The sequence below is a fragment of the Onychomys torridus genome, chromosome 4 (genome assembly GCF_903995425.1).
Source record: "Onychomys torridus chromosome 4, mOncTor1.1, whole genome shotgun sequence".
Classification (NCBI taxonomy): domain Eukaryota; kingdom Metazoa; phylum Chordata; class Mammalia; order Rodentia; family Cricetidae; genus Onychomys; species Onychomys torridus.
In genome coordinates, this window is record NC_050446.1 from 109,836,383 (window position 1) to 109,858,532 (window position 22,150).

At 41.4% G+C, this 22,150-nt stretch overlaps 1 protein-coding gene across 2 annotated transcripts in view; it reads left to right on the plus strand.

The window, feature by feature from the left end:
- The window catches only part of Plcb1 (phospholipase C beta 1), a 696,401-nt gene that overhangs the window by 569,924 nt on the left and 104,327 nt on the right, over nt 1-22,150 (plus strand). For both annotated transcript variants that reach the window (XM_036183929.1, XM_036183928.1), the window contains exons 24-26: nt 10,156-10,288; nt 13,085-13,138; nt 16,590-16,809. In XM_036183929.1, coding sequence (XP_036039822.1) covers nt 10,156-10,288; nt 13,085-13,138; nt 16,590-16,809 — 407 coding nt within the window. The remainder of the gene's footprint in view (nt 1-10,155; nt 10,289-13,084; nt 13,139-16,589; nt 16,810-22,150) is intronic.

Sequence of the window (22,150 nt, forward strand, 5' to 3'; positions counted from 1 at the left end):
CAAATGCCTTTTATGCATCATCTAGTGAGATGATCATGGTTTTTTTTTTCTTTGAGTTTGTTTATATGGTGTATTACATTGACGGACTTTCCTATGTTGAACCACCTTTGCATCCTTGGGATGAAGCCTACAAAGTTGCCTTCTTATGACATTTTTAAGTCCAATGTTTTCCCTGGGGTTCAGTTAATAGGCATTAATTACATACCCTGTGAAAAAGAGATTGTTCAGATTATATTCTTATAAATGTTAATCCAGACTGTTTATATGTTTATCCTCATGTAATAGGTGAATTGTGGTTGGATATTAGAAAATCACATAGAGATTGGCTGCTGCATTTGCTTTCATGTCTCCCTCCTTTTTCTTCTTCTCAGTTTTGGTTTTTCTTTTTCTCTTTTCTTTTTTCTTTCTTTCTTTCTTTCTTTTTTCTTTTTTTTTTTTGCCAAGATATTCCTGTATAGCCCAGGCTGGCCCCAAACTGTCCACCTCCCTGCCTGGGATGTCTGGTGTGTCCCTCAGCACCTGAGTATTTTTATCACTTTAAACATCACTGTTCTGGCACTTGGAAGGCAGAGTTGGGTGGATCTCTGTGCGTTTGAGGCCAGCCTGGGCTATACAGATTCTACAGAGCAAAATCCAGGACAGGCACCAAAACTATACTGAGAAACCCTGTCTCGAAAAACCAAAGCAAAACAAAACAAAACAAAAAGTCAGTGTACGGGTTGTTAATCAGCAACATTGCAGAATAAAAACATAATCTCAATCCTAGGAATAGATTTATAGCACTTATAGGTACTTATCTATAAGTCAAATTAAAAAATTAGGATATGAACAACGACAAAAAACTCTCTTAAGTAATATATAAGTACTGTCAGTCATTGACACATATTGAACTAGCATGCTGCCTATGGATGTATTTTTATTTGCAAATTTAATAAAAGTTCAAAGCCTAGATACCTTAATATAATTACAAAGATGCCAAATGAAATATCAGCAACTCTTTTTTGTTTTTTACTTTTAAAATATACCTATAAATGAAAAATGTGAATGCTCCATATTTCAGTTAGAAAATATTCCATAGAGAACTTAATATCAAAACAAAATATTTGAGCTCAGTTGTCATACTGGCAATGGTGTGCCAAAGGCATGGAGGTGAAAGTATTTGCCAGAACAGCATTGACATAAAAAATGTTTTATTATTATCATTACTATTTACATTTGTGTGTGTGTGTGTGTGTGTGTGTGTGTGTGTGTGTGTGCGCGCGCACACGCGCACGTTTTCATGCCCCACAGAGTGCTTGCAGACACAACAGAGTTCAATTTGTGGGAGTCGTTTCTCTTTCTACCATATGGCGTCTAGGGTTGAAACTGAGGTTCTTAGGCATTGTGACAAATGTCTGTACCCGCTGAGCCTGATGGAAAACTTTTAATAAGCAATATACATTATAGACAAAAACAAAGCAGGTAAATTCCCAGAGAGAAAAAGCACCACACCCCTGGGAAGGAATGTGTTAGAGGTCTCGCTGGGCCTGGCCATTTGGGATAAGGTGTCAGGAGCCATTAGGAGGTAGGCTCTAATTCTCTGTACTGGGCATCTCAGGCCCTGGGCCAGACATCAAGAAGTTAGAATCTGACAGGTGGGGGGGGGGTGGGACTGCTTCTTGTTTTTATTGTATTTTATTGCCTCTACAGTGATAATATCAGCATATTAGAGGACCAGAGTAAGAAGTAAATGTAATGAGCATTGTGTGCCTTCCATGTACCCATCAGTTTATTGGGCCGTTTAATGTATTATCATATGCGGCACTTTGTTTGGTTTAGTTGGATTTTGGTTGGACAAATATTCTACCACTGAGCTCCATCCCAAGCTATTTTAACTTCCTGAGATAGCCTTGAACTCACTATATAGCCTGGACAGGTCATGAGCTTACCTTAACCCCTAAGAAACTAAGATTGCTGGCATGAGCAAAATAAAAATCCATAATGTTCTAATTGCCCCCTCTTAGCAAATGAGGAGATGTAGACACTGAGGGGTTAAATTTCTTGTCCAGGGCCACGAAGTTTGTAAGCAAAGGAGTTGGGGTTGAAACACAGACAACATGTTCTCACAACTCCTCATCTATGCCAGTATGTTTCCAAATTTTACATCAAGATTGGAATAGGATGCTAACATGCTGAGCCTGATTCCGTGGGTCTAGGTGTGGGTCTAGAGACCCGGCCTCTTTAATAAGCTTCATTGACAGGATCTCCTGGCTTGAGGAGCATACTTTGAGTAAAATATATCTACACGACACCCATGATATGATTGCATGACAAAACTGTAATATTCTGGAAACCATTAGCAAGGAAGTTTCTTCATAGTCTCCTAGACAGTGAGCACCTACCTGTACAGATGAACAGCTCAACAGCTGTTGTGACAGCATGAATAAGACTTTCACAAGCTCAAGGCAGATAAAATTCCAGCACGGACAAGGGAGCTGGGCTCCTTGAGCTGTGGCGCTGTTGACAATTGATAACTGCCAGGGGAAGGAGAGCCAGTTATCTCTAAGGGTATGGTCCCTGGTGGACTCACTCAAGGCCTTTAGAGGGTGCCACACTCAAAAGTGTATGGGCAACACAAATTGGACTTTCTAGGTTTAGAAAACGTGAAAACATAAAGTTGGGTGGGTAGGAAAAGGAAGTTATATATGGGAGGAGTTGGGAGAGAGGATGAATATAATCAAAATACATTGCAAGAAATTCTCAAAGATATTTTTGTGTTATGTGCATTGCTGTCTTGCATGGGAGTTGGGTACTCTGGAACTGGAGTTACAGATAGTTGTGAGCAGCTAGGTGGGTGCTGGAAATTGAACCTGGGTCCTCTGGAAGAGCACTCAATGCTCTTAACCACTGAGCCACCTCTCCAGCCCAATAAAAGGTTTTCGTAAAGAAGAAAATGAGACCTTCCCTTTCATCTCTGTGCTACTTAGCTTGGACAATTACAAAGCCACTCCCTCTGAATGCCCTAAAGCACTTATAGTAGCCTCCACTTTTAGAGGAGTCAATTGTGGAGTGAGTTGATTAATTAAAGAAATGTGGTCTTCTAAAGAAAGACATCAGGAGAAGCCCAGATAGCCACTGGAACTTCAGCCAATCAATCACTGGTTTGCTCCAGCTGCTTTCACAAATCTATTGAAAGTTTTCAGTGGGTTACAATTCAGAGCTTTGGCTTTATCCTCCTAAAACACTGGAATTATCACCCATGCCATACACAACAGCAAAAGGATTACAAAAGCATGACTCTCAAATAGTGAATGCTTTCATTCTGCTCCAAGTTAGAACTCTCAAGTTCAATAAGCATAAAAATCATGATATAATGCCAATTCAATGAGTCTTGCACAGGTCATAAAATTCTGCGGTTCTAACAGCCTTCCAGGTTTTGAGTAGCAGGATTCAGTGTTCAGCATGTGTCAGGATCACCTGGCTGCTTCCTCTAGCATCCATGGATGGCCCCGATGTGATGCAGTTGGATGGGGTAAACCCAGGAATTTGTATTTCTAAGGATCTGAAGGGCTGCTGGTGCTGACCCGGGGACCACACTTTGAGAATCACTGCTTTGGAGCCCTGTATCTTCTCTCACAAATGGGTAGCTCTCCTCAAATGAAGCCTATTCATTCCATCCCCTACAATGTCAGCTTAGTCACAGAAATCCAAAAGGGCTTCTGGAGTAACTCTCTCCCACCCTCCACTCAATACTGTCTAGCATTTGTACTCTAAGTGGTTATCTACAGTCGGTGCAAAACAATCTGGCTTAACCTCAAAGCTCTACCCCTACAGAGATGCACAGGGTGTTTAGACTACTTTTTAGAAGAGGAAGCCAAGATACCTTCCTCACTGAAAAGTTCAGTCCCTACTTTTAGAAACTTTTAATATATATATATATATATATATATATATATTTAAAAATATATATATCTAACAAAGGTGGTAGGAACTCCAATGCACAGTTGGCCCTCTGTATCTGTGGGTTCTGCCTCCATGCATTCAACCAACTATAGATTGTGAGTTTTGTTTAAAATTGCCTCTGTAATGAATGTGCAGGCTTTTTTCTGGTAATTCTCCTTAAATAAAATAGTACAATAACTATTTATATAGCAATGACCTACAAGTACACGGAGTATGTGCATAGAGTCTATAAAAATTTTACATGCATTTCACAAATGGTCTTTAGCACTTCTGGCTTTTGAGATTTTTCTGGGCTGTAGAACCAACTTCCTATAGATACTGACACATATATAGATAGTCAGCAATGCCATGTTCATTCTCATTTTAAAAGCTTTGTGATCCCTCAGTCATGATGGTTAGTCAGATATAGAGAGAGGAGCAGCATCATGCTTTCCATTCATGGATTTATCCATTCATTCTTTTAAACACATTTTTCTGATTTCAACACAAGATTTAGGTGGTACTGTAGTTTCAGGACTTTGCCCATGAAGTGTATCTATTGCTTATGTAACATCAGGAAACTGAATGTGGGCTTATTCCTTCACTCATTCATTAATTAATTCATTCAATAAATATTATATAATACTATATGTCAGTCACTATGCTGGAATGTATGTATAACAAATCACATATAAGTATGTATGTGTATGGATATATATTTACATATACATACCTTGAAAAAAATCATATTTTCTCTTCCTCACTTCTGAGGAAGAAAATTACATTAATAACAGCTCACACATTAAACTTGCAGTTGTCAGTGGTGGTTCAATATGTGGTGGGAATGCTAAATGTATCTAAATGATATTGCAGCCTTGTTGTATCAAGAGACATTTGGACTACATTCCAGTTACTCCTGAAAGAATTTCCTAGACATTAGTTGCAGAAGATACCAAACTAATTTTACATACTAGGTGTTCTTTAAGATATTTGAAAAACTGGCTGGAGATGGGCTAAGTGGTTAAAAACACTTGCTGCTCTTGCAGAGAACCCTGTTTCAGTCCCCAGCATCCACACAGGGACTGAAAACCATCTGCATCTCCAATTCCATGGGATCTATTACTCTCATCTGCCCTCTAAAGGCACGGGGCACACATGTGGTACACATCCATACATGCAGGAAAAATATTCATGCATGTTAAATAAGTAAATAAATAAATAAATAAATTTTAAAGAAAGCCAGAAGACTAAAGGCAGAAGGTAAATTCACCTCACTACTCAAAGACTTCTCTTCTCACTCATCCTTCCAGTAGGCTCTTCAAAAATTTTCAAACACAGGTAAAACTCGAAAGAATCATAAAGTTAATGTTCTTATATCAGTCCGTAACTGAATCCTGATTTTCATTTTATCACATATAAACCCCTCTACCCACTTAACACTCCATCTTATTTTTAGTGCATTTCAAAGCAGGTTGCAAACGTCAGTGTGCTTCACTCCTAAGTATGTGGAAATGCACAGTCAGGATATGGTTTTCAGGACCGAGTCTGAATTTCTTAGGAATAGGACAGGTATAACAGCTGAGTTAATTGAACTAATGGAAAGTTTAGTGACAAATTACCTATGTGTTTTTGAAAAGCTGTTTTGAGTGAAATGTTGTCTCTAATAAAGCCATAACCCTTCCCACATTTGTCCTGATAGCCTGAAATTACATATCTCCATGTAATTCTGGGAAAATGGCTAACCTCACCCTTCACCTACCAGGATCCAAGTCAACATACTGTCATATGACCATCCACATGGAAGATGGAAGGGACAGCGTATTTTGTTTTGTTATTTTTTGTTTTTTGCTGTTGTTATTTTTTTTGTTTGTTTGTTTTTTGTCTCTTGTTTTTTCGAGACAGGGTTTCTCTGTAGCTTTGGAGGCTGTCCTGGAACTCGCTTTATAGACCAGGCTGGCCTCGAACTCACAGAGATCCACCTGCCTCTGCCTCCTGAGTGCTGGGATTACAGGTGTGCATGCCACCACTGCCCGGCAGGACAGTGCATTTTAATTTTATGTTTGTTTATTAATTTACTTAGTGGGGGAGGTGCCTACATGAATGTGCCATAGCACAAATGTATAGAACCCGAGGATAACTTCTGGAGTTTGTTCCTGCCTTCCACCATGTGGGTCCCAGGAATCACACTTAGGTCAACAAGCTGGATGGGAAGCACCTTTACCTACTCAGCCATCTCACTAGCCCATGCATCAGGAAAACCAGGATCCTCCAATACCCCAAGTGGCTGAGTCACATCTGAGAGCTGAAGGACATTTTGCTTTCCTGGTAAACATTCGACAGAGTTCTTAAGATATGTATTCTCTGCTGGTTGGTTACCAAAGCCACAATTAACGAGTTCGGGACGCAAGTCTTCTGCATCTGTACAGCATGTCCTACAAAAAATTCCCTTTTACAAAACCTGTAAGAAGAGTCGTTAAGTCATCCACTCGCTGACTTCCCTGAAGTATATTTTCAAGGAATTTGTGCTCAATTTAATTCTTGGAAAGGTGTAATTTTTAAATATAAAATCTTAGTTTTTAAAAGTTGGTTTTGGTCTTATTTGGAAAAAAAAAAATGCAGAAATTCCATACGACCACTAGCGGGCAGAGGCTAAAAGCAAAAATCTAGTAAGTTGCAACCAAAGTCCCACTTCAATGAATTTTGCTTCATTGAAATTCATGTAATTGAATTCCAGTGGTCTTTCAGTTTATAAAAACACATTTTGGGTGCCTTTGTTTCTGTCATGATGTCCAGGACCTTGGGAAAGGATTTTGTGCTTATTTTGTTTAAACACATAAAAGCGACCATTACGGAACAGCTGTGGAGAAACAGTCAAACGTGTAGATTTCTTTGAGCTGGATACAGAATTGGCTTTTGCATTTAATCTCACATGTCAGTCTGGTGGGAATGACTTGATTTTCCAGTTGTATTAAAAAGTTAAATTTAGTATTTCATAGCTGTAGGTATGTAACCGTTTATTTGCTTTTGTCTGTGAGTGCTGTTTTGGTATGACAGGATGAGTTCTTTGGAAATGACATTCACCTACTTAGAGGTCTCTGTCTTAGCTATAATTCACTGTTGTGTTAATGCTTCCTTGAGTTGCAGTTGCTACTCTCATAGAATACAGAATGCCTGCTATTTAAAATATTTAGACTTTAAATTATAAAAGTTCTCATATCACCTATCTGACCTCCAGCTTCCTTTTAATAGGTTTTAGTGCAGACTTTCAGTACCATCTGTGGTTACTCTGCCATGGTGCTGGAAGCAAGACCCATCTGAGCAGCTGAGATGAAGCCAGTACACAACAGTGTCCAGGCCACTGGACCATCAACTACTTCTGGTATCAGTTTCCATTAGGGAAACTGTCAGCTGTGGCTCCTCTACACATCCCTCAGCAAACGGATCAAGCATCAGTCTGTTGTTGTTTGACATCATAAATGCTCACTCACGCATCACATTTGTCTCCAGAAAAATCCTAAGAGGCCCTGGGAAATCTGACTACACCAGGACCCATTAATCAGTTCCTTACTCTCCTTCTTCTCCTGACATGTGTTGGGCAGGACAGAGGATGTGTGAGCTGCACATTTCTTGGCCCTTGGCTCAGGGCATTTCCAGCACAGGGTATCTTTTCTTTGGGGTCCAGGCAATCTCTGCTCCTCCAGTCACCAGATGCAGAAACCTGTTCTGGGTTTGGCATTTGGTCATTTGAAAATGTATTAGTTCACATGAATATCTCATTTTCCATCATTCCTCAAAATCTGGCAGTTACAGTTAGAAACTGAGCAGCGTCTGTTGTACTTACAAGAGCTTTCTCAGAATTTAGGAATGGTTTCCCTTTTCCTTCTCATGACTTTACAGCTCCAGGTCATTAACTCTGGGTTGTTTTGTTTTTAAGAAAAACATGAAAACCATTCTCTGTGTATAACATGTCCTGCATGGAAAAGTCTGGCAACAGTGGAAAAGCCAAAACAAAAGCAAAAAACAAAGTAAAAGAAAACAAACAAACAAAAACCCCACCCATATACTGCATTCAAGAGGCTCTTATTTGCAATATCTGGTTGAACAAAGAATATACCATTATTCCTCTTGGCATATGACTTTAGGGAGAAATTTCTTAATGGGTGCTGGCTAAATGTGACCAGACTGGGGTTTACCAGTCAGATTTATCCATCCATCAAAAGACATAATTTCACAATAGCAGGATCTAATGCTTCTAGGTTATGTAGCTAGGCTCCTGTCTCTTGTGCTTGATGTTTGGCCTGGTACCAAGGCTTATTTTTCTTTCACCCATCCCAGGGATATCAGCTACAATGAAGAGGCCTAATCAATGAACAGGACTATTTGTTAAGTTAAAGATACTTTGGGGGGGACTGATTCAAAGCCAATTCTGAGGCTATAGGAAGAGGATCATGAGTTCAAGGCCATCCACAGCTACAGAGCAAGGTTTTGTTTGAAAAATGAAAAGCAGTGATTTGGGGTGGGGGGAGAAGAGAATAAGAATCAGTGATGCTGTCTACTGCCTTTCTTTGGTAAAATTGTCCAAATGTCACAGTGTTGGGGTCCAGATGACCAGTAGAAGAAAACATTCCTAATGTACCTTATAAATGCACTACATAGCAAAATGCTAGGGTAAACTCAACAGTAAAACTTGCTGTGGACATGGAGAGCAAGTCTAAAACAGATGCCAGGCACTTGGAGTGTTGGAAAGAACTGTTGAAATATGATGCAATTATAGAGGTGAGTATTTTATAAGGATCAGCATTGATTCAAAAGGCATCTTTTAAACCTTTGCTTTGTTTAGGACATAGCTGCTGGAGTGGGTGGAATGAAGAGTTCATGAGTCTGGAGACATTTGTTATCATCCATTGAAAACGTCCCACAATCTTAACTGTTTCACAAGAAAGTGTTCTAGGTACTTAATAAACATTGACTGTTTTGATCTTGGAAGAAATCTTATAAGATAGATGTGGTGGTATTGTGTTCCCCAAAATATTGTGCATCCTAATAAACTTATCTAGGGTCAGGGCACAGAACAGCCACTAGATACAGAGTCTAGAAAATGGTGGCACTCGTACCTTTAATCCTAGCATTCCAGAGGCAGAAATCCCTCTGGATCTTTGTGAGTTCAAGGCCACATTGGAAACAGCCAGGCTTGGTGACACACACCTTTAATCCCTAGAAGTTAGCCTTTAATCCCAGGGAGTGATGGCAGAAAGCAGAAAGATATATAAGGCGTGAAGATCAGAAACTAGCAGCATTTGGCTGGTTAAGCTTTTAGGCTTTGGAGCAGCACAGTTCAGCTGAGATTCATTCTGAATGAGGACTCAGAGGCTTCCAGTCTGAGGAAACAAGATCAGCTGAGGAACTGGCAAGGTGAGGTGGTTGTGGCTTGTTCTGCTTCTCTGATCTTCCAGCATTCACCCCAATACCTGGTCCAGGTTTGTTTTTATTAATAAGACTATTTAAGATTCATGCTACAGATATGTAATATCATGACCCCAAATTGATGTATACCATCTAGGATAAAGATGGGGAAACAGCATGCAGAACTAAGTGACTTGTTAATGGCATACTTAATTCGAATCTGAGAATATCTGGCTCCGAAGTCTGCACTTCTACCCAGTACATCAGTTCTTGCTGTGGCATGGACACTGATGGCCTGAAACAAAATGCTTACTATCTCCTTCTGTGTTATTTATTCAGCAGCCCAGCTCTGCCACTCTGGACCAGGCTTAGATTAATTTAGCTGTCTCACTCAAGTGTGTATTCTGCTAGGGCTACGTAGCCTGGGACATCCCAGCCAGAAGGACTTAGTTATCCTTCTACAGAGCCTCTCATCTCCACACCTATAGCAGGAGTCTGCTGAAGATTGGATGGATGCGTGTCTTTATGGTCCCTTGTTTGTGTTAGATTTGCTGTTTGTTCATTTGATGGAAGCATACCACCTGGCCACATCCAGAGGCAGTATGGGAAGGCTCTATCCAAAAGCATGGGCAAGTTGCAGGAGACACCAGAGCCTTCTGTGCAATTAACCTGCCGCTTTGTGATTTCACACTATGCCGAGTTAATCTTGCTTTCCAGACAGTTTCAAATTTGATATTTCAGACTCCAAACGAACTGTGGAAATGCCTCATTGGCATAGGAAGACAGTGAAAGCAATGTGAAACAGAAATTGAAAGGTGTTTATGATTTTAGGCTGACCCTGGGGAAACATCATCAGAGGCACCCAGTGAAAGCAGGACCACGCCAGCAGAAAATGGGGTGACTCACACAACATCCCTTGCACCCAAACCACCTTCCCAGGCTCCACACAGCCAGCCAGCTCCAGGTAAGCAGTGGAGACAGTGCTGTTTGCTAGACGTCCAACCTTCAGCCTCTGGGGATCACTGCAGAATTCGATGGCTTTGAGGGAGGAAAGAAAGCATGCCCATGTGTGACTTGAGTGAGTGGGAAGCTGGATGGATGCATGGATGAATGTCACAGGGCCTCCCAGGTTCTCAGCTGGCTCTGCTGACAAACTAGAATCCACCTGTGTCATGGGTTGTTATTTGGGGGTGAATTATGATCCACACATTGATAGAGCTGAGCTTGTGAAGCATTCTTCAAGCAACTTACAGCTATGCCTTAGAAGCACATTCTTCCTTCTAGTTCAAGTCTCTGCCAACATCGGACTTTCCAGTAACCTTAAATGCCTGCCCATGCTAGGCTGCCTGTGAGGCTATGCCCACAGGTTAGCTCATCATCATCATTCTGGTCCTCCACTGGATGTGTTGTTGTCTCATGTAGGGGGTGATGAAGAGTTTCCTAAAAGGCACAATGCCAGTGAAGGGAAAGGCAGGTCATACATGATACCTGGTACGACTAAAGGGCTTCTACTCTTCATTCATCCAAAGCTACACTCATTTGTCTCACTCCTCAGAGAAATCATATCATTTCAGGGCAGCTCATGTAGGCATTTCACCTCACTCTGGTTAATGTGAGTGAGTGAGTGAGTGAGTGAGTGAGTGAGTGAGTGAGTGAATGAGTGAGCGAGCATGTGCATGTGTATGTGTGTGTGTGTGGTATGTGCTATATTAAAGTGATATGTGAATGTGTATCGTGTGAGTGTGTGTGTGTGGTATGTGATATATTAAAGTGGTATATGAGTGTGTATGGTGTAAGTGTGAGTGTGTGTGTGTGTGTGTGTGTGTGTGTGTGTGTGTGGTATGTGATATATTAAAGTGGTATGTGAGTGTGTATGGGTTACGTGGGTATCTGTGTGTGTGTGTGTGTGTGTGTGTGTGTGTGTGTGTGTGTGTGTGTTGTGACATGTTGAAGTGGTATGTGAGTGTGTATGGGGTACGTGGGTATCTGTGTGTGTGTGTGTGTGTGTGTGTGTGTGTGTGTGTGTGTGTGTGTGTGTGTGTGTGGTGGGTGGTAGGGAGCTTGTGTGTGTGTGCTTCTCTTAACAGACAGAAGCATTCCTGAGAGCAGGTTCAGCTCCGTGCATACCCTCAGTCACCCAGTGTTGAGGAGCATCATGTGCTTGACACATCGAGTTGAATCAGTTAATAAAATTAATAAAATAGGAGGGGAAAGAGTTTCCTCCATGAGAGTGTGGCTTCAGCCCTTTTCCTTCTCTGTCGTGATGGAACGTGACATTGGTAAAGTTCAGATCTTCTCATTGGTATGTAAAGGTACAAATGTATAAAATACAATCCTACTTCATTTGTATCAAATATGAATGAACTGAAACTCTGCTTTAAGAAAGTCAGTGAAATCAGTAATAGGAGGTGGTTAACCATAAATAAGAAACAACATTTTACCATGTGGAAACATTTGCAGTGCTTCTGAACTATAGTTTATTGCTTATGAGAATAACAGAGAATTTACCATTTTAACATTTTGATTTTTAAGTGATACTTTAAAATAATTTGACTTACAGAAAACATTTTTTAAATGTTTGTTTAAAATTCATATATTTTGTGTATTTTGTCTATATTTTGCTTGCATGTACATCTGCACCTCAGAAGAGGGCATCAGATCCCATAGACAACTGTGAGCTGCCATGTGGTTGCTGGGATTTGAACTTGGCATCTCTGGAAGAGCAGCCAGTCCTCTTAACTGTTGAGCTATCTCTCTAGCCAGGAAATGTTTTTTTAAGTTGAAAAAACTGTGTGACACAATTCTCCTCTTCCCCTAAAGTCAGTATTCAACAAGATCACTGTAAACCTTCACAACAAGCAAGCCTTGTATGAACTTGGCCTTCCTTACTCCAGTGTCCATTTATTGTTGCAGATTCACACCTAGTGTCCCAAACTGCACTTGCTCATCCTGTCTGCATGGTCACCTTCCCTCTATAACAGCCCCTAACTCTCTTATTTCTCAGACCCCTGGAGAGTTTGGAGGAGTTGTGATCATTGTTTTCCAAATGCCCCTCACTTTGAGCTGCCTCGATGTTTTTTTTTTTTTGAGGTTTTTTTTGTGACCAGATTAAGGTTTTGTTTTGATTCTGTCCTTCTTGATGCATCCTGTCAGGGACAAGTGATGTTGGCATGTCCCATCCTGATGATATGGATTCCCTAGGTCAAAGTACATCCCTCTGAAAAATCTTGATTCCTACTCCTAGGTGTATGGGAAGAGGCATTCTGCAGGTGCATACATACCCTATTTTTCCTTACACTTTGCTCAGTAATTTGGGTGCTGATAATGGTTCTTGTCTGCAAAACTTGGTACTGCCCTTTGGTCCACATTCAGCCTTTAGTCATTCCTGATTTTGCCAGAAGATGGCAGTAGCACTACTGAGATTTAATCCCTTGATTTGAACTTTCAATTGCAAGTGGAAGGCTGTTTCCCTGTATGTGGAGAATACATAAAATTGCTAATTGATATAGGATTGAATCAAAGTTAAAAATTAAAGAAGCTTTAGAGTAATTGTGTTGTAAATAGCTTTCTACTACAATTAACTATTGTCTCTAAAGAGACTTAGAATCAAAGGGCCCTGCCCCCAGTACGGGAGATAAAACCCAGATGGCCAAGTGCCCTGCCACTGAGCTACAACCCCCAAGTCCAAATATTTCTTTTTTAAAATGGGATAAAATTTGAAAAACAAAGAAGGCCATTTCTTTGATCTTTGTGGTTGCAGGTTCTGTAAAGGCACCCGCCAAAACAGAAGACTTGGTCCAGAGTGTTTTAACAGGTGAGTGCTAGCCTTTTCTCTGCATGGAAGTCAGCAACTAAACACTGCATGGTGAGTGTTTAGAGGGGAAGAAATTGCCATCTATTTCTGAAAACTAGAGTCATTAAATGTTTCAAGAGTTTGTAGACATCTGGCCTGAGTTTGGTCACATTGTCTAATGTAAACACAGAGAAGTAGCCAGAGTTGGCAGACAAGATGCTATTGGCTAAAAATAATAGTTTCTGATGATACCTATTTCAGAAAAAAAAATAGTAGTTTCCTCCTGGCTACAAGAGCCAGGTAACAGGAATGTGTGTCCCCCTACTGTGCTGACAATAAGCTGTATTTCAGATATGCAGAATATAGCCTATTTGTGAGCATGAAATACACAATAGGTATGATCTTTCATATGAACTTGGGTTAGTTACATCAAGCAACAGGACTCAAATTCACCTATGCTTTCTTCAGTACAATTAGCATTTACTGTGTAGTGGAGTCTTAAAAATGTTTAGAATGTCTGGAACAAAACAGAACAAGAATGTATGCATGTGTTCACCAAAAACAGAGCCAATTGTAAGAAGCAGATGCTGACCAACAGTGAGGCGGATAAGTGGACTATGGTGCAGTTACAGAATGGAATGGGGGGGGGGGATAACAATTAGAACAAATTGCGATCACTTCCAACAAGGCAGACAGCTAAGGTGTGTGCTGAGAAAAGGAAGTAGGGCAGGAGAGAGCATGATTTCCCCAGCTGAAGATCAAAGAAAGACTGGCAAAACTGATCACCATTGGAAACCTAGGCTTAGATTATGCCTTAGGGGCAGGGTTCCAGAAGATGCCTAGTGTCCTGGTGGTATTCTGGTTTTTACTTGGTGATGGTCCCTGAAGCATACAAACTTTGCGGAAATATTCAGAACTGGAGATTTTGGATAGATGCTTCTTATGCACACAGTTATGTACCATCAAAATATAAAAATTGTTAGGAACTTTTAAGACCACAAAGCATATTTTGAAAGAGTTCCATGGGAAGCAATACAACACTGATGCAGAAAATAAGATGCTGAAGTGTTCAAAAAATATGTGAATGTACATAGTTGAGTATGTGCCCTTGTGGTATGATTGAGCATTCCTTGGGTATATATGCCCAAGAGTGGAGCTTGGGGAATCCAATCAGCGAGAGAGAGGAGGGATTGTATGAGTGAGAGACGTTGAGACCATGGTTGGAGGAAGCACAGGGACAAATAGCCAAACTAGTGGAAGCGCATGAACTCTGAACCAATGGCGGAGGAGCCCCATGGAACTGGACCAGGCCCTCTGGATAAGTGAGACAGTTGATTAGCTTGAACTATATGGGAGGCCCCCAGGCAGTGGAGCCAGGACCTGTCCTTTGTGCATGGGGTGGCTTTTTGGAGCCTGGGGCCTATACTGAGACATTCTGCTCAGCCTTGGTGTAGGGAGGAGGGGACTGGACCTACCTTGGCTGAGTCTTCCAGGCTGGGCTGACTCTCCAGGGGAGACCTTGCCTAGGAGGAGGTGGGAGTAGGGGGTTAATTGGGGAGGTTGGAGGGGAGGAGGGAGGACAGGGGAATCCGTGGCTGATATGTGAAATTAAGGTAATTATAAAATAAAAATACTATTAAAAATATGTGAATGTATACACAGTCAGGGGATCTAGACCACCACCCTGTCAGTGGCCATCTCTGGGCAGCTCACCCATTAGCAATACTGTGTCTTTATGCAAATGGACATTAACTTTTACATTTTGGGATATTCCAAGGGATACCCATTGGCCTGGAGGCTTTTCAAAGGCAGTTTAGGGTGTCTTTTTCTTACAGGCTAGAGCATGGAGAGTCCTATTTCGAAACTGTCCACAGCTGATTTTTCAGAAACCATTTCTTTTTAAAAAGTAAGTGGAGTTTGTTACCAGGAAATGTGGCAATGCCTCAGGACTATAAATTCTTAATGCAAGCACTTCTTATGCAACCACCCGAAGTCAGTTTGAGCCTGAGGGAAACCGTTAAATAAATGTACCTAGTTCTCTCCTTGGCTTCTTTCTTCAAAAAGAAGAAAAATGAGCTGCCAGGGCAGATGCATGGTGGGAGCAGGAAATGCTCCTGCAGCAGTTTAAAGGCCTTGGTATTTAGCAACAGAAATTGCCATTCCAGTTCCCCTGTTTATGCACAAGCCATTTTGTTTTCTAGTCAGCTATGTTGTGATTTGTGACATATATTATTTCTGAATAGCTTGACAGCTCTAAGTATTTATAGTATCTTTGTTGTTGTTGTTGTTGTTCCCAAAACAGAAATTTCATATCAAGAAATGGAGACATATGAACTTTGACTTAATCTGGGTCCAAATAAATGATAATTCATTGAAATTAGGACACCATACATTGAACCCCATTCCTGTAATACCAGGAAAAGCAATAGGGAACTAGTGTAGAATCTTGATTTCCAAAGCGACAACACATTTTTTTAAAATGCATGTCATAGAAGTGATGAAGTATGCATATGAAATACAGAATGATTTATGGCCAGATTTTGTCACACTGACCATTTTTCTCAACATTGCATAAAACAACTGCAGTCATACAGATGGCCACTAGCCCTGCTGGAGCCTTTGTAAAGTTTAGATTAAAGGACACCTTCTTGACACACTCAACTACCATATCCACTGAGAGAGAGGGAGAAACCTGTGGTGTGGCCCTTGTCAGTGAGTCCCTGAGAGCTGTGTGATTATTTGCAAAGTGTCTCCATGTATGGTGCCCAAAACTATTCAATGCTTTCCATGATTTTTTTTTATTTCACCATCAGACCAGGCTTGTGAACTGGTAGAAGTGTTATCATCCTTTAAACCAATGAAGTGGGAAACCTGTTCCATTTTCCTCTGATGTGGTACACCCTATTCCTAGCTGGAGTGAGCCTAGGTTGCTAAAGTCCAAATTCTACTTTTCTACAAATTTGCCCTTTACCTAAAGGTAGATCATTTCTAGAAAGTTATATCCCCCTTCTGAGTGCTCCAAATTCACAAAAAGCTGACCTTTTTTATTCATGAGGAGACCAGTCCTGGGGTGCAGTGCATACTGGGGTTCCCCTGGGATTATGGGAAAGTCATAGTGAAGTTGCCATGCACCTTGCTGCTCAGTTGTTTCCACTGCTGTTCTATGTCTCTGCCTCCCATGTCCTCAGTCCTCAGTAAGTCACAGACACTGGAATCCCCATCCCAGACTCTTTCTAGGGACACAAAACTGAAAAGCTACAGATGAAGGAACTGGGTCTCTGCCAAGTTTGGTGGCACCTTGCTAAACTGGCGAGCCAGAGCAGGTGACTGATAGGTCTGACATCCAAGCTGTGCTGTTTGGCTGCTCTTGGTGGGGATGGGCTGCTCCTCTCTGAGCAGGATGTCCCCATCCCTTCCTCTGGACTCTTGGTCCACCCTGTCACTCAGCTCTCCTGCTCTTCCTCTGTTGCAGAAGTGGAGGCGCAGACCATCGAAGAGCTCAAGCAACAGAAAGCATTTGTGAAGCTTCAGAAGAAGCACTACAAAGAAATGAAAGACCTGGTCAAGAGACACCATAAGAAAACCACCGAGCTCATAAAGGAGCACACCACCAAGTACAATGAGATCCAGAACGACTACCTGAGAAGGAGGGCAGCCTTGGAAAAGTCCGCCAAGAAGGACAGCAAGAAAAAGTGAGTGATAGGGACTTGCTAACTTTCTACCATGAGGAAAGAGATGCTGCCCCTGGGGGGTGGTGATTTATGTGTTGTGCCATGCTTTTTCACCTGTGTGACCACAGGAGGAAAGTCACACCACCTGCTCCACTCTCTGCTGTTCTTGAATTGGTTCGCTTTTGCTTGTGAACTGCATTTGACTTTCTCCCTCCCTCTTATCCTCCCTCCCTCCTTCCTTCCCCTCCTTTCCTTTTTCCTTGTAAGAGACAATATCTTGCTAGTTGTCCAGACTAGTCTTGAATGGCTGAACTCCAGTTACCTTTCTTTTTCTGTTTCCAGGATAGCTGGGACTATGGGTAGGGATTCTTACATTTGAACAATTCTGGGGTGGATTCACAGACTCCCAGAGCTCTATCCTTTGACTCAAATATCAGGAGGCTGACACCCTCTCCCACTATAGCAACTGCCAACAGGGCAGGTACAGAACTTTTATATACCAAGAATGCAGTTGGAGAGACAAGGGAAATGTTTCAACCTTCTTTTGATGCCTGAAACTCATAATGCCCTGATATATACACGGAGGGCTATTGCTCTCACAGCATTGTGTACTCAGACCACTCAGAATGTGGTGAAGAGAAGCTTGCCTAACACAGGTATTGAATGATATTATTATTGTATTTCTCATGCCCTGGGGATAAGGCAATGATTGTAGCCTCTAAAAGTTTTACCCTGAAATAGCAAATATATAGTCTCATGTGCTGGTTAGTTCTATGTTAACTTACACAAGCAAGAGTCATTTTGTAAAAGGAAAAACCTCAACTGAGAAAGTGTCCCCACAAAACTGCTCATGGAAGATGCTGTCGTGCATTTTCTTGACTGATGTTTGATATGGGAGGGTCAAGTTCACAGTGAGTGGTGCCACCCATGAGCTAATGGTCATGGGGTCTATAAGAAAGCAAGCTGAGCAAGCCATGAGGAACAAGTCAGTAACATTTCTCCATGGTCTCTGCATCAGTTCCTATCATGAGGTTCCTGCCTTGACTTCCTTCAATGATGAACCTGGAAGTATAAGATGAAATAATTCCCTTGCTCCTCAAGTTGGTTTTGGTCATGGTGTTTTAGTCACAGTGATAGAAACCCAAGACACCATGGTAATGAGAAGGAAATGAATAACTAATGTAACCATACAGCATAATCATGAAGATCAAAAAATGAACAATATTATGATGTAGAGTGACTTCAGAAACAGAATACCCTCCATTTTTGTTTGTTTGTTGTTTTGGTGTTTTTTTTTTTTTTTTTTTTTTTTTTTTTTACAGTGCTGGGGAAGAAACCCATGGACTTGTGTGTGCTGGACAAGTCTTTACTACTTAGTCATGTGCCCAGGTCTCTATAGAGTTTTGAAGCAGAATGCCACCATGTAGCTTGGTGTGCCAGCCAGTTTTAATGTCAACTTGACACAAAGTAGAGTCATATTAGAGGAGGGAATCCCAGTAGAGAATCTCTCCATAGGACTGGGCTGTAGGCAAGCCTATTGGCCATTTTCTTAATTAGTGATTGATATGGGAGGCCCGAGCCCATTATGGGTGGTTCCACCCCTGGGCTTGTGGTTCTGGGTTCTAAAAGAAAGCAAGCTGCTGAGCAGACCATTAGGAGCAAGCTAGTAAGCTGCACTTGTCCATAGCCTCTGCATCAGCTTCTCCCTCTAGGTTTCCACCTTATTTGAGTTCCTGCCTTGGCTTCCCTTAATGGCCTGTGAGCCAGGAAATGTAAACCAAATAAACCTTTCCTTCCCAAGCTGCTTTTGGTCACAGTGTTTCCCTCACAGCAATAGAAACCCTAAGGCACTTGGGATGGACTTGAACTCATAATCTTCGTGCCTTGCTGTCCAAATGCTGAGATTATAGGCACATGCCAAAACTCCCAGCTGGGAAAAGCATTCTTACATGTCAATATAGAATGAGATGTCAACCACGGACAACCAGAGAGAGAAGAGAGAGAGAGAGAGAGAGAGAGAGAGAGAGAGAGAGAGAGAGAGAAGACGCTTCCAGACTAGGGGAAAGATTCAAAGAAGGGAAAAATCAACTTGCTCTATGGTTAATAGAGTTGGCAAAATGAGTGAGACTTAGTAAGCCCCATGTAGAATGATACAAAACGAAGTCTAACAGCTCAGACAGAACACCATTTAACCAAGGGCTTTTAGAGCTGGGGCAAGCAGCAAGTACTTCAGAACTTATGTGGTTGAGTAAGAATCCACTGAAGAAAACAATTAGGTGAAATGTGTATAATCTAATTAATAGTCTCAGACAATACTCCTAGCTGCTGCATGGAAGCTGGACTCTTATGCTGGGCTTTTCATGAGCAACTGGCAGGTTCTGGTTCGGTAATGCTTGGATCAGGTGATGCTGAAGTTGTGGTGTCCAGATGGTACTCTGTGAGGACTGAGGACTCAGAGCATAAGCACAGAGACTGGGAGGGGACACTTTATCAGGAGTCCAGCTGAGTGATGCTAAATGTTTCTCCTAGAAAGAAGGTGGCAGAAATAGAAGGAAGGACTGGATTCTTGTCTTGTTATTTTTCTAAGGGAGTTTGGGATATGAAATAGATACCCTGAGGAGAGAAGACATGGTCTATGTGGCTCTGTAACATTGCAGGTAACTTTTGGGGAGATTGAAATATATGTGTTCACCATGGCCACATCTGTTCAAGGCACTCCACTCTGGCTAAAGCAGAGTTTTCCTCACAAGAACAGCAATGGGAGAGCTGCTCAGACTCAGACATCTAGGCCTCCATCCCAGTGTCTGATCCACACCTGTGGTGGGGCCTCTGCAGTTCTGACAAGCTATAGTATAGAGTTTTCTGGCACTGTTGGTCCAAAGACTTGTTAGTGATAAGATTAGTTCTCTGAAAACTCTCCCTGAAAACCCCCTGCTCCCACTAAGGTGTTCCCTATCATCTCTCTCAGCTTCAATATTTTAATAAAAGTTCATTTTGTTTATGTCTCAAAAAAAAATTTGGTCCAGAACTCCAGTGGTTCCTAGAAATAGAAAGACATCATAAAAGCCTTGGTTAAATCCCACCTGCCTCTCCAGTCTCCTTCCCCAGCCACATAAAAGCCACTACTACTGGCTTAGACTGTGCTGTGATGAGAAGTGAGGATTCCCCAGACTTATGGGCACCTCTTGTATAATTTCTTGCATGAAGATCCAGGGCTTTGTCTCTAAGCTGTAGCAGATACCTGCTGCCAAAGGTCAGAGTCTCAGTGTCTGCTTCCCGATTTCCATGCGGATTTCAGTTCGGCGTTTGTAACAGATAAACAGGAAAATTTCCAAAGAAGGTTTCCAAATAATCTGAGGTTCTGGGTGAACACAACACAAAAGAATGAAGCACTCACATGCACTTCCCTGTGTATCCTCACAGCAGCCCCACAAAGTATATGCAGACATCTTCCACAGTACAGTAACAAGGACCTGAAGCACACTCACACTGTGGCCTGGTCAGAAACACAAACAGAGCACAGGATGCTGCCACATGCCAAAGCACAGTACCTACCTATCAGCTGTGTTCTGTGGCATAGTAACTTTGGAGCCTGACGTGGTTGTCTTCAGAAAAGGTGCCTATTGTCCCACAAAGGATTTAGAAACTGATTATGCTCTTGTGTATATGTCCATACTGTGAATGTATTTATAAAACAGCAAAAGCCAAATAAGATTACTTATCAACTGTTCTAAATGTTTGAGCCCACTTTCCAAAGTTGTGATCATGTATTTTCCTGGAGCTTTCTTTGCAGGTCTGTTGGTGATAAATAATATTTGCTCTCTGATTAGTGGGGTTCATTTTTATTGTGAAAACATTTTCTCCAATGTTTAATGATTAGGGAACTAGAAATAAAGTTCAGGTAACTTAAATTTTCTTGTTGTATTTTTAGGGAACAATTTTTGTCTTCCTTGGGTTTATTTAGCTAAATGTCAAAACAGTTTTACATTTTTTTAACTTTAGTTCTTCAGTGAACATTAATAGCATTGTGTAAGACATTATTTGAAAATCATCATGAACACCAGTCTACACTACTTAAAGTAAAATGTTATTTATATTGTTAAAATACATAATTTAGAAGGCATTTAATTTTTCAAAGCACAAGTACCCTTGAGTTCTATTTCAATGTTTCGAGATTTTAAATAAATACCATGGTGGTTAAAAAGGCATTTTAAGTCATTGTTTCCCTTATTTACTTGATTTTCTGTAGTTTGGATTAAAAAGTATTCCTTTTTTTATTTGGTTAGTTGGTTGGGTTTTGGAGATACAGTCCCTGTGTGGCTCAGGTTGGCCCCATACTGGCTGAGCCTAATCTCAGTTTCATATTGTTTTACTTTAGCCTCCCGAATGCTGGGGTGGCAGGGGTGAGCCGAGACACTTGCTTTACAAACCACTCTTATGAGAGGCCTGATCTTTCCTGTTAGCTGATAAATGGGCAGATGTGGTCAGGGTAATCAACCCTCGTCACAGGTCCAGGAAACCGGATGTAGCATTCACAGTCTGAGCTTTCTTGGAAGCATGTCATCAGCTCTCATTAAAGTCTCTGAAGGGCTTGACTTAAATTGAAAGATTGCCACTGAGAAACACAGCCCTCTTCTCTAGCTGACACTTCTATAAATCGCCCTGAAACTGCGAGAGGACAAGCCATGGGCTGAGGACACAATAGTCTGTGCTGCATCCTTCTTCTCACAGTCCTCAGAGCCATCCTTTTGGCCACCAGGCTATAGAGAAAGACAAGATGTGGCTTCAGAGCCATATTGTGACATATGATGTAACATGTGTGAAAACACGATCAACATGCAACGCTTGGTTTTTAAAAGGCAGCAAAATCACCTTTCCTTAGCGGTAGAACAGATGTAAAAGATATCAGGTGAAATTTGTCACTCTTTGAAGGGGAATCTAAAGGCTAAATTGAACTACACAGCCAGAGAAGGTTAAGTTTCCTCTAAAAGATCTCCTAAGAACTCCAATTGAGTGATGCACACATTTGTTTATTCACTTTTACACCATATTGCAAAGTCCTAATAGCGCATGAAAATTACAGGAGACGTGTATATGGATGGACATCCTATGATATCTGAAGATGCCATCAAGTAGAGGAAGCCAGACAGGGCTTCCAAAACCTTCTGATCTGCTTGAATCACACACACACACACACACACACACACACACACACACACACACACCTTAGACAAGAGCCATGAGCCACATATGGCTATTAGGCCCTTGAAATGGGGGTCATTTGGGCTGATGGTATAGCTCAGTGGGGAAATCCACATTTAACCCGGGCAAGAAAAGGTACATTTTATCAGTACTATGATGT